At 45.7% G+C, this 11,443-nt stretch overlaps 4 protein-coding genes across 4 annotated transcripts; 3 read left to right on the forward strand and 1 right to left on the reverse strand.

The window, feature by feature from the left end:
* Positions 1-2,421: 2,421 nt before the first annotated feature.
* PCYB_093330 (hypothetical protein) lies at positions 2,422-2,797 on the forward strand (the record flags this gene model as incomplete). Its single annotated transcript, XM_004222447.1, has 2 exons — positions 2,422-2,497; positions 2,661-2,797. The coding sequence occupies 2 exons, from the start codon at positions 2,422-2,424 to the stop codon at positions 2,795-2,797; spliced, it is 213 nt and encodes a 70-aa protein (XP_004222495.1).
* Positions 2,798-3,868: 1,071 nt separating this feature from the next.
* PCYB_093340 (tRNA (guanine-N(7)-)-methyltransferase) lies at positions 3,869-5,000 on the reverse strand (the record flags this gene model as incomplete). The annotated part of the gene is made up of 2 exons (XM_004222448.1): positions 3,869-4,593; positions 4,919-5,000. 2 exons carry the CDS (start codon positions 4,998-5,000, stop codon positions 3,869-3,871), a joined length of 807 nt encoding a protein of 268 aa, XP_004222496.1.
* Positions 5,001-6,027: 1,027 nt separating this feature from the next.
* Positions 6,028-6,977, forward strand: PCYB_093350 (hypothetical protein; the record flags this gene model as incomplete). Its single annotated transcript, XM_004222449.1, has 3 exons — positions 6,028-6,177; positions 6,328-6,444; positions 6,843-6,977. The coding sequence occupies 3 exons, from the start codon at positions 6,028-6,030 to the stop codon at positions 6,975-6,977; spliced, it is 402 nt and encodes a 133-aa protein (XP_004222497.1).
* A 677-nt stretch (positions 6,978-7,654) lies between these two features.
* On the forward strand, positions 7,655-10,925 carry PCYB_093360 (hypothetical protein; the record flags this gene model as incomplete). The annotated part of the gene is made up of 13 exons (XM_004222450.1): positions 7,655-7,809; positions 8,077-8,179; positions 8,337-8,410; positions 8,529-8,615; positions 8,825-8,915; positions 9,061-9,126; positions 9,250-9,336; positions 9,453-9,490; positions 10,017-10,074; positions 10,253-10,321; positions 10,478-10,529; positions 10,649-10,706; positions 10,848-10,925. Coding segments are annotated over 13 exons (1,016 nt in total), but the record flags the coding sequence as incomplete, so codon positions are not given.
* Positions 10,926-11,443: the final 518 nt, after the last annotated feature.

The raw sequence follows: 11,443 nt of genomic DNA on the forward strand, positions 1-11,443 counted from the left end.
AAGATGCAATTTGTTACACACGAGTTTTTTTTGTTTTTTTTTTTTTTTCTTTCTCTCTCTTTCTCTCCTTTGGCTATGTGTCACCTTAAAAGGGAATGAAATTTATTCGAAGCGAATTTTATTTTGCCACGGGTTGGCGAGATTGCCATTCCACACGGACCGGACTCCTCCGTGTAGGCCCCTTAGCAAAAGATGTGCACATGTATATTTTTTTTTCTGCGTTTATTTTGCATGAGTGGAGGGCCACCTAAATGGGGAGGAACCATACCCCTGCTTCTCGATGTGTGTTCAGTTGGAGGAGCCAATGCTGCTTTGATTCCACGGGGTGGGCTTGAAGTAAGGAAACCCCAGCACAGGCGCTAGCCTAATACCACTAACACACTGCTTTTTTATCTAGCTGCCCCGAACTGATAGGTAGTAGGGAGAGAGAGGACTACCATTCGCTTGGCATATCGAACGTGACTCGAAAGCATGTCAGGCTACGTGAGCGCATGCGCGTGGGGGAGAGGTAATCCATGCCACAAGGCGAAAAGGTTCGGTAGCTGCGCTCACCAATCCGTAGCTGCTCTCGCCAATCCGTAGCTGCACCGTTCAAGTGTTTGAATAAGTAGACGTCACAAAAAGGAGAGAGCCATCGAAGGGAACTGTGTGACAGAAATGGGCACTCCGTTTTGTGTCCACCTATGAACAGGCTTTCCCAAATTGACCCATTCGTAAAGGTGCTTCATTTTCACGGGGAGGAGGGGCATCCATTTGGGAGGATATGCGCATAATAACACGTCGGATAAACATCGCTTCTTCCATTTTATTTCTGCCCGGATGGATGCAGTAAGCAGCGCTGCTCGGGGGCGAAGCGATCAACACACAGGAGGGAGATTCCCCCGCGTCTGTAGGTACACACACACATACACTCTCCCCAGTTTTAAACAAACATCGAAATTTACTTTACACAAATGGGAGTAGTGGTTGGACGATGATGTGGAATGACCAAATAGAAAATAAAAAAAAAAAAAAAAAACTGCATTGAGTAGGCTTGTCACTTTTTTTTTTTTTTTACACAGTTCTGCTGCTAATTGGTGTTCACCTGAAGAGATTTATGTACCCATATCGGCTTCTTCCCTCCGTTCATTTTAGCATTATTCGGAAAAAAAAAAAAAAAAATTACCTAACATTTTGCATGCACACGTGGGTATGACAAAGGTAGGTTTATCGATGCCAGACAGAGCATTCTTGGAACGTTCCATTTGGTGGGTACTCCTCTCGTGTTGGCACCACTTTGTGATAAAACGCCTGGCTTCGCGAGGAAGCATAATTCTGCATGGCGACGAGCCCGATACGATACGTGTTCTGATGGCCTTTCCGATGGTTCTCAAAGTGGACAGCCTCATGCGGACGGAAAGAGGTTAGCTCTTTTGGCCAGCACGGGATGGGGAAGCACCCACCGGGTAAGGTGCGGCTCGATACGCTCGATACGCTCGATGGCGGTGTGAAAAGTGCCAAGTGGAAAAACATTTCGTGCTTCTCACTTAGAGGAAGTCCACAAAAAAGCGCGGTTGTAATTGCTCGCATGTGCGCGAATAAACACATACACAGGTGTGTGCGTTTTTGTGATTTCGATTTTGTGTTTTCGATTTTGTGTTTTCGTTTTTGTGTTTTCGATTTTGTGTTTTCGTTTTTGTGTTTTCGATTTTGTGTTTTCGATTTTGTGTTTTCGTTTTTGTGTTTTCGATTTTGTGTTTTCGTTTTTGTGTTTTCGATTTTGTGTGCTCCATCCTCCGCACGCGTTCCTCCCTTTCACATCACGCAAAACAAGAAAAAAAAAAAATGGCGAGCTGTGCGCACGCCACGGAGAATGGCAGCCAAGCAACCACAAGCAACCACCAACAAGTGGACACGAAATAAACAGATAATTAAACGAAACAGGACAAAACAGAAATGGAGCCACACATGTGAAACTTCCAAATTAGTGCGAATGAAATGACAAGCATGCATATCCCTCCAGGCACATTCACATGTACACTCCTACATTCACTAGCGAAAAAAAAAAAAAAAAAATCCCAATTCGCATTAACCGTTCAGGCAATTTTTTTGGTTAGCTTTCCCCCTACCACATATTCGCTACAATTTTTTTTTTTTTTTCCACTTCCAAACGAGTAAAAAATTTAACTGATTAAAAAAGCAGACACGTTAAAGTGAAACAAGTTAACCTGACACAAGTTCAACTGAAACGAGTTAAAAGCTATTTGAGAAGAAACATCCTCCCACGCCTCGCCACTTACTTGACCTCTTCACCAATTAACCCCTTTTTAAACTAGCTCATACGTACGCACGTTAATTTTACAACGTCGCGAAATATTTAGCCCACGAGAGAAAACCCCCCTTGCAAACTTCCGCTTCTCCCCACACACTCGCTTCTTCAAAATGAGGTCTTGCTACTCTCACAAAGGGGTTAGCCCGGGCAAGCACCCCCTCCGATCCGTGGCCAGCGACAAAATAGGTAACACAACTGCGTTCGCTGCGTCCGTTGCGTCCGTTGCGTCCGTTGCGTCCGTTACGTCCGCACACGGGATGTATGCGATGCATCTTGCTCACAGGGCACAACTGTGCACATCTCTTATTCGCCCTCTCCTCCCTCCACCTTTTTTTTTTTCGCTGCACAGGAAAGGAAGACATTCAGTCGGCCAATAATGGAGTCTACGAGGACTGCACCCTTTGCGGCATAAACCACAAGGATCCCCACAAGCAGGCGCTCTACCCCCTTCGCGAAGACCAGCACAGAGTCAACAAAGCAGGTTAGACGACTCTCTGGTTAAGAAGGCATGGGAATGTACTACAACATGTGAAGAGAGATATCATCGAGACACCTTCCAGATTTGACTCCATCGTCTTCCTCGTGAAATCCTCAGCTGATTGAAAATGCCGTCTGATTGTGCCTCCACATCGGTCGAGATAGACGTACGTGTGGGGGCGACCAACGTATGCAGGCACGACAAACTTGACATGTCTTTTTCCCAGCTGGAAAATGCTGCTTCATTTAGGTACCCCATCACGCTGCGAGGGCGAATCGATTAATCGCCCCAACAGTGGGGCCTAACATGCTCCGAGGAACTGCCCCAAGCTGTTCCATACTTTTCCCCATTTTTACGTTTCCCTTGGTGGGAAGGCGATACTTGCCAATTTTTTCCCGCGCGTGTGTGCTTTTTCCCCATGTTCTGTCTACACGGGGACGTCCACACATGCGATCTGTGTAAGAGTAGCCGTGCATGCCGCTTCAACTATGCTTCTTCGTGTGTTTATATATTCGTCCCACGGGGCTGTATGTTGTGTTTTTTTTATTTATTTATTTTTTTTATTTTTCCTACCTTTTTTGCAAGATGGACTTTTAACCTATGTTCCTATTTCGAAACGAGTGTAAATAAAAAAAAAAAAAAAAAAAAAAAACCTCGAATATAAAACCCTGCGGTGTGATGTCCCATCCGGTCTAGGGGAACATTTTTTTCCATTTTGTGTACCTATGGTGTGAGGCTTTTCTTGTCTCCATCTGCTGGGCACTTGGCAACGTGGGCGCGTCTCCCCTTTGCCGTTCCCCCTCTGCCGCTCCCCCTCTACCGCTCCCCCTTTGCCGCTACCCCTTTGCTGCTACCCCTTTGCTGCTACCCCTTCCGCGCGACGCAAAAGTACATCGCTTGCTGATTTTTGCGTACCCGCTTACTCTCCTCCGAGCTCTCCTGTATGAGTTGCACACAAATGTCATCCTGACACTCCTCTGGGCTAAGTAGCCGAAAGCTGGGGTACTTACTAAAGCAGAACTTCACCCATAAGTACAGCGTATACACATCTGTGATGAAATAAATTAAGCCACCTGACTTTAGTAGGTAATGGTACAGAGAGAGATTTTCAATAGTGATAGTCCTTCTCCTCCAATTTTGTTTTTTAAAATGTGGATCAGGAAAACAAAAAAAAAGTTTTTCATCTGATTTTTTTTTATATAATTGGGCAAAAACTTCATCGCATTTGTCCTAATAACAGAAATATTTTGGTAATGAGGGGGGTAGTTTTTTCTATACGAGTTGATTTTTTCTCCTACGTAATTTGTAATTTTATCTCTTATTTCCATTCCTAGGATAAGTTTATCTGTGAAAATTTTGCTCAGCTCGAATAGCAGGCCTCCATATCCACATCCGATGTCTAGGATGGTGACATCTGCTTGGGTTGCATATTTGGGAGGACCTTGGTTGTAGTCTATGGGGTACTTGTTCGTGTTTAGCTGGAGGGTCGGGGGGTCTTCATCAGCGAAGCCTTCATTAGTGAGGCCTTCATTAGTGAGGCCTTCATTAGTGAAGCCTTCACCAGTGGGCCCTTCCGCCCCCACGTTGGTAGTATGCTTCGTTTCTACACTGTTGATCGTTTCGGCTTGTGCGTCGCGTCCCTGGGAGAGCAAATGGGGGTAGTGCACGCGCCAGTCCACGTAGCTGCAGTTCACGGGGTACCTTATGTAGCTGTCCGAGAGGGGGTTGCAGTGGGCCCTTTGTCTGTAAAACTTTTTACACGGCACTTTGTGCTTCTTCATTGTGGCTTTGTTAATTTGGGTCCCTTCACAATGGCGCGTAATGGGAAGTTCCCCCAGTGGCCGTGCGTCGGGGTGGCGGTCTCGGTGGCGGTCTCGGTGGTGGTCTCGGTGATGGTCTCGGTGGCGGTCTCGGTGGTGGTCTCGGTGGCGGTCTCGGTGGTGGTCTCGGTGATAGTCTCGGTGATGGTCTCGGTGATTATCTCGGTGGTGGTCTCGGTGATAGTCTCGGTGGTGGTCGCGTTTGCTAGTCCGCTCTCCACTTCGGGTTAATTCCTTCCGCGAAAGAAAGAAGGGGGTTAACCCTTTTGTATACAATGCCAACTGGGTGAAACTTTTTTTTTTTTTAACTCTCCAGATGGTGGAGCATTGCCCTTGTGACTGAAGCTTCCTCGTTAGGCATCCTTCTCCGCTCAGCATTTAATCGACTCATTTTTGCAAACATGCATCACAGCAACATGTCGCAGAAAGAGGAGGCCAAACAAGTTGGCAAGAGATCGGTCGAGCGCGAAACCGAGTGATGAGTGCGAACCATCTCGACGCATCAGCCATGGCAAGCCATCGCCATCGCCATCACCATCACCCGTGGTAGAGAAACCCTCCCAACAGCAGGTGCAATTTTTTTTTTTTTCCCCCTTACAAAGTTAGCCGAATTACATAAGCGTGAGCATAGCATAGTACATTCGAGGGGGGAAAAAAAAAAAAGAAAAAAAAAAAATTATAAGTGTGATCTCCAGTCAGTATTTTCCAACATCCAACACCTTTGACGAAGTATTGCCAAGCCGAAAACCTCCACCGCCACCACCACGACGAAGACCACCACGACCATCAGCACCCCCTGGGATGGCACACCACCCATTTGGGTACGTACAGGAGGGGGTAAAGAAAAAACTCATTCGTGGCTCCCTAACATTGCGCAGTGCCATAGCAGAGCGGGAACAACGAACGAGTGACCCAGTTGCCTATACCTACGTAAAGCAAGACCCACGAAGCTCCAATGTTGAAGTGAAGAAACGTTAAATAAAATTAGTGGGTGCACCATTTAAACGGAGGGAAGCCACAGGGGGGAGAAAAGACCCCAACCAGTTCCCTGCCAATCGGAGAGAGCTCTCATTTTTTCTTCCCCCCCAGCTAGTTCCCTACCAATAGGAGAGAGCTCTCATTTTTTCTACCCATCCAGCAGTATGCCAGCGTGGTGCTATAAATGTGAAGGACCTGTACCACTTGGATGGCTTAGCTAAGGTGCCCCTAGATGAAGTGCCAAACAGGGGGGGGAGGTGTACAAACATATGCTATGCAAGTTGTCCCCTTCAATTGTGGCTTCTTACCCGGAGAGGTCAACCTTCGGGTAAAAGCGTTTAACACACCATCGTGCGTGAAGAACAACCTCATTGTGCTCTCATCGCGTTATAACATAGGTGAACGTCCCGTGGAGGTAACATACTGACACTGCTATCACCATGTGGAGGGGCATACTCGTCATTCTTGCTTTTCCTTTCTTGTCCTGCGGTGACCGATTCGCTTGGGGAAGAAAAATTTGCAATGTTCTACAGTTCGGATCGTATGCCTTGGCCAGCAGTAAGGAAAATAGGAAGCGCTTTAAATACGCGGTAGGAAAAGGGGGAAAAAAAAAAAAAAAAAAACTAATTCAAGCGAGCGTTTGGTTAACGTGATGATAATGAAAAGGAGAAGTACTCGCACTGCCATGCGTAACCAGATAAGTGGAGCAACTCGCCCATCTCCCCTATTCTCCCCCTCAGGTGGTAGGCATAATCGACCCCTTCGACAAAAGCAAAGTCCTATGGAGTAGGCAGAAAAGACACAAGAAATTCAACCTACACATATTTAAAAATCTGTATGACAAATTTTTCTGCAACGTTAGCGATTATGTGTATTTGAGGAACGGGGACGATTTCATTTTTCGCATTTTTCACATCAACTTAAAGGTTCGTGCGGTGCAGCCTGGTGGGGGGGGCAATCCTTACGTAGGGTCTCCCCCACCACCACCACCACCACCACCACCATATGCAAGGCGAATACCACCCCGTACTAAGCGCAACCTCGTATAGATGGGTTTAACCCCATAGGGGGATGAACCTCCCAGGGGCGCGGACACCAGTGTGATGGTTACCTGCGATGCGTTGTTGCGGTGAAGCGCTATTTGTTGCTGCCCGAATGGGTAGTCCCCCTGTTCGCACTCCACCCCGCGCTTCGTCGCCCCATCGCTTCATCACTTCCCCGCTTCATCACTCGCTCATCCTGCTCCCCTCCGCAGAACACCATAAAATACATGCTCAAGTACAAAATTGTGAGTGGGACGTTGAAGGAAGACTCCAAAGGCGATGCGAGCATTTTGTGCGTAAAGGAAAGGGGTCCGTTGTATCGATTTTTAAATAACGTGAATTTGTAGCGAAGTGGGGGAAAGTCATAATTGAGAACAGGTGGAACTCCATTCCCAAGTGGCATAGCAGTATGTGGAGTTAAGAACAGCTGCGAAGCCGATCTGATAGGTTAAGAGATACATCAATTGGACGTCCTTCAACACGGCTCTCCATTTCCATTTTTTATTTGTGCGCGTGTACTTTCTCGCTTATTTGCACAAATTTTTTTTTTTTTTTTTTGAATGACTTGTTTGGTAATTCGTACCGATGGGTAACACTTCATGGTACATCCCTCTGCTCGCATGGCTTCATTTTTTTTTAATTTATTTTTTTCCCCTAATTCGCACATCCTACCAAGAGCACACTCCCTTTTTTCCCTTTTTTTTTTCGTTCGCGCATTTCTGTATAACACTCAAATGTGCATATGCAACATGATGGAAAAAAAAAAAATGAAGTAAAAAATAGTCACCCATGCGAACGTGTTCCCAGCCACGGAGAGTTACCAGTTACTCACAACGAACAGCCTCCCTCGTGTGTGCATGGGGTGGGGGAAAAATAAGTTCTCACACCTCTTCCCCCAAGCCCTCCAACGCAACGCCCGCCACTTAAGTTTATTCCAAGCTAGCGTCTGAAAAGGGAACAGAAAAGCGGAAAAGTAACGACGGGGCGAAGTTACAAAATTGTATCACCCTCACACAGCCGCAAAATGACGGGTAGCCTCCTCCTTTGCAGTTCACTCCTGCTCTTCTGCTTAGCCTGCGCGAATTGCAAGCTGTCCTACCCCCAACGTGACCTCCTCAAAATTGACGCGCATAATGCTCAAACTGTTTTCGACACGAATGAGTACTGGCTTGTAAAATTGTAAGGCAGGCGGGAAAAAGAAGAAGAAACAAAAAAAAAGCAAAAAAAAAGCGAAAAAAAAAGCAAAAAAAAAAACAAAAAAAAAACGTTCATGTAAACCGACACAGTGTAGACCTACACGCAAGCTAGCATGCACAAGTGATACTTTCCCTTCATTCCTCTGTTAAGCGTAAACTGCGCTTTTCCCCCCTCATGTTACGTTCCTTGTATGCACACACGTCTACCCCCTTTTCACCCCCATGTGCACCCCTTTCCGAACGAATGAAGTTACGCCCCCCAGTGTGTGCACTGCAAGCGCATATGGAGCACCATAATGAATGTAAAAATAGACGTACAAAATGATGATAAAAGAAGGGTGTATTTTGGAGAGGTAATCGACAGTATGCATACAGTGAGTCATCCTTGCCATGGAACATCGTGACCTACGAGGATGGCACGATTGGTAGAGGTCGTCCCATGTGTGTGTTTCTCTGCACCCCTTTCCTCTCAATGGTGACTGCGAAAAAAAATGATACCCTCCCATGCAGGTTAACTGCGACGACACGAACGGACGGCGCGTTTGCGAACAATACGACGTTTTTAAGATACCCCAATTGAAACTGTAAGTAGATAAGATGGGTGTATCAGTGCCACTTCATCTCATTCGATCATCTGTTCACGTCATTTCCATGTCGTGCCAATTGTCTGCGTGATCACCCTCTTCCATTTCACCACCTCAGATTTAAGGGAAACGAATTGCTCTCAACCTACTCATACACCACGAACGATGAGCATTCTATAAAAAAATGGATAAACTATGTCACAACGTAAATGAAGGAAAAGCAAAATTTTGTAAAAAAAATTGTCCTTTTGCCCATCGGTCACTTTATGCAAGTGGACCTGTGCAAATACGCTATTTTTTGTTTGTTTTTCCCCTTGTACTAGTCTTTTTTTTTTTTTTTTTTTTTTTTTTTTTCGTAAAATTACCTTGCCTGTTCATATAATTTTTGATGCATTTACCCGGCATGGAAAATAGGCCAGTCTTTTGGGCTGTCCATTCGGAGGAAGAGTTAAATTCGTGCCAAACGGACGACAACTTTTTTCTGACTTGTTCGGAAAATTTAAGCGTAAAAAAAAAAGAAAAGCGAAAATGCGAAAAGGCGAAAAAGAGCAAAACAACAGCGGGAATAAATAACTCGCATGAACGAGCAATAATTTTCATAGGTGTAATTTTTTTTTTTTTACCTCCTTTATTCCCCCCCCCCCCACTAGGACGACTTAATCAAGGCGGCAAAGCTGTATAGCGAGGAATGCTACTTTATTAACATTAAGAATGTGGTTAAATGGAAGGACGAACGTTTGTCTGCGTGGACAGAAAAATGTCCAGCGCAAAGATTCGAGTCGCATTCGTCCACGCGTGCACTCAATATATGTGTGTATTTTTTTGCGCTTCCCCTTCAGGAGCTGTGCGACAAGTTAAGCATCAAGGCAAACCACTTGCATGTGCGGGGGGAAGAGGAGCATGCGACTTATGACCTGAACAAAATCGTAAGTCCCCAGTTGCTTCACCGATAGAGGGGGCACGCCCATAATTGAAAGTGCAAATCCTTTTGGTTTCTCTTCGCGTCTTTTTTATTTCCCCGTTTATGCTAATTTATTTGCAGGACTTTGAAGAGCTGAAGTCTTTTATGAATAAAAATCGGTTCCCCCTAGTGAGCAAAGTTGACCACCACACCTTTTTTAACCTAAGGAGCAGTGGTATAAATGGAGGGACAAACGCGCAAAAATAAAAAAAAAAAAAAAAAAAAAAGATACATATATACATATACATATGTGTGCATGCACATATGATACACTTCCACATAATAAAGAGAACGAGTGAACAGACATAACAGACATGCGAGCGTAAAGAGGAAAGCACACCGCTTCGCAACGCAGGCTGTCATGTAAGTGTGCCCTGCACACACACAATCAATCGACGTCCATCCCCTTGAAGGAAATAATTTGATACTACTCCTCTTGGACTTGGAAAAAGGGATTAACGCACACCTCTCACAATTTACACATTATGCTAAGAGGTAAAAAAAAAGGGGAAGGACAGAAAGGATAATACTTGCCCTACTTGCAGTTGAACTTCCATTCCCAGTTTGCTTACTACTGTGGAAGGCTCCCTATTGCATCAGTACTGCTAACCTATTGGGGGTTCTTTCCTTCGCTTCTTTTTCAAGGCATAAACGATTGGGAGAGTTCATTTTTGCGTACATAGACGGGAAGTACTACGAAGAGGTAAAAAAAAAAGAAGGAAGAGGAGGAGGAGGAAGAAGAAGAAGAAGAAATCAAAAGATGGGACAATGACATAAGGAGCTGTTGTGTTGGAGCGGGGGCAGAACTGTTCCCATGTGCGTGTACCTATGCGCATATTTGCACTGTTTAATTTTTTTTTTTTTTTTTTTTTTGCCTGAAGAACCTAGAGCTGTATGGCACCGACGCAAGGAAGTATCCGCAAATCATCGTTTTCAGTAAACGTCCCCAAGTAAGACTGGACCATTTTGTTTTAATCCACATGAGGGGGGAGGGGAGTGTCTATCTCCGTTTGCGTATCAGGCGAGAGTACGCACGAGAATGAACGTGAACGTAAATGCGAACATGTGTGTGTGTGTGTTTTTTTTTTTTTCTTTTTCCGTGACAGGAGTACTACTTTGAGGATTATTTCGACTTGGACCACCTCGATGACGTAATAGGTATATATGCGTAGCGCGCAGGTGGTGACGCGGCGGACCTGCAAAGGGGAGCTCCCACAAGGACCTAGCCTCTACACCGCTTCACCGATTAATCGTGTAATTGCCCCCCTCTTGTGCAGACCAAATTGTGAAGGGAAGCATTAAGCCCAAGGCCGAAACGTTTGTCAAGTCGACCATGTATGGCATATAGTTGTAATTAAAAGCGTGAACGAATGAGTTCCCTTTTTTTTTTTTTAGCTAGCTGTATGACATAGCGGTGGTCCCATGTGTATAATACTGGCACCTCCCGTCTATCCCTTCTTCCCTACCCCTTTGCAGATTATTAACCAAGCTTAAAAAGCACATAAATTACATCATCGAAAAGGCCTTTAAAGCGGACTTTACTTCATTCATCGGGTTCATCTGCTTCGTCATTATGGTACGTCTGTTGTATTGGCTTTGCGGAGAGGTGCGTGCTGCCTCTCCACACAACCGCTTTGCCACATCTCCACACTACCGCTTTGCCGCCTCTCCACACTACCGCTTTGCCGCCTCTCCACACTACCGCTTTGCCGCCTCTCCATATTACCGCCTTGCCGCGCAGATAATCCTGACGAGCGTTTTGGTAGTGCACACCATTTACAAGTTCGTAAATAGCCCAGAGACGGCAGCCCCGGAGAAGGAGAAAAAAAAACCAAGTGAAACGAGGAAAGCGTAAGACAAAGAGGCGACGCCATGTTGGCATCATCGACTCGCTCGCGCGTTCGTTTGCTCGTTTGCTCGTTTGCTCATTTGCTCGTTTTCTCGTTGGCTTCCGGGGTTGCTCTCACGGTTGCCCCCTTTTTTGGTTTGTTTTCCATTTCGTGTCGTCCGCCGCTACTCCTGGGCGAGGTCGCCACTTTTTACACATACGCAAAGGGGAAGAACCCCGTAAG

This window comes from Plasmodium cynomolgi, chromosome 9 (genome assembly GCF_000321355.1).
Source record: "Plasmodium cynomolgi strain B DNA, chromosome 9, whole genome shotgun sequence".
NCBI classification, from domain to species: domain Eukaryota; phylum Apicomplexa; class Aconoidasida; order Haemosporida; family Plasmodiidae; genus Plasmodium; species Plasmodium cynomolgi.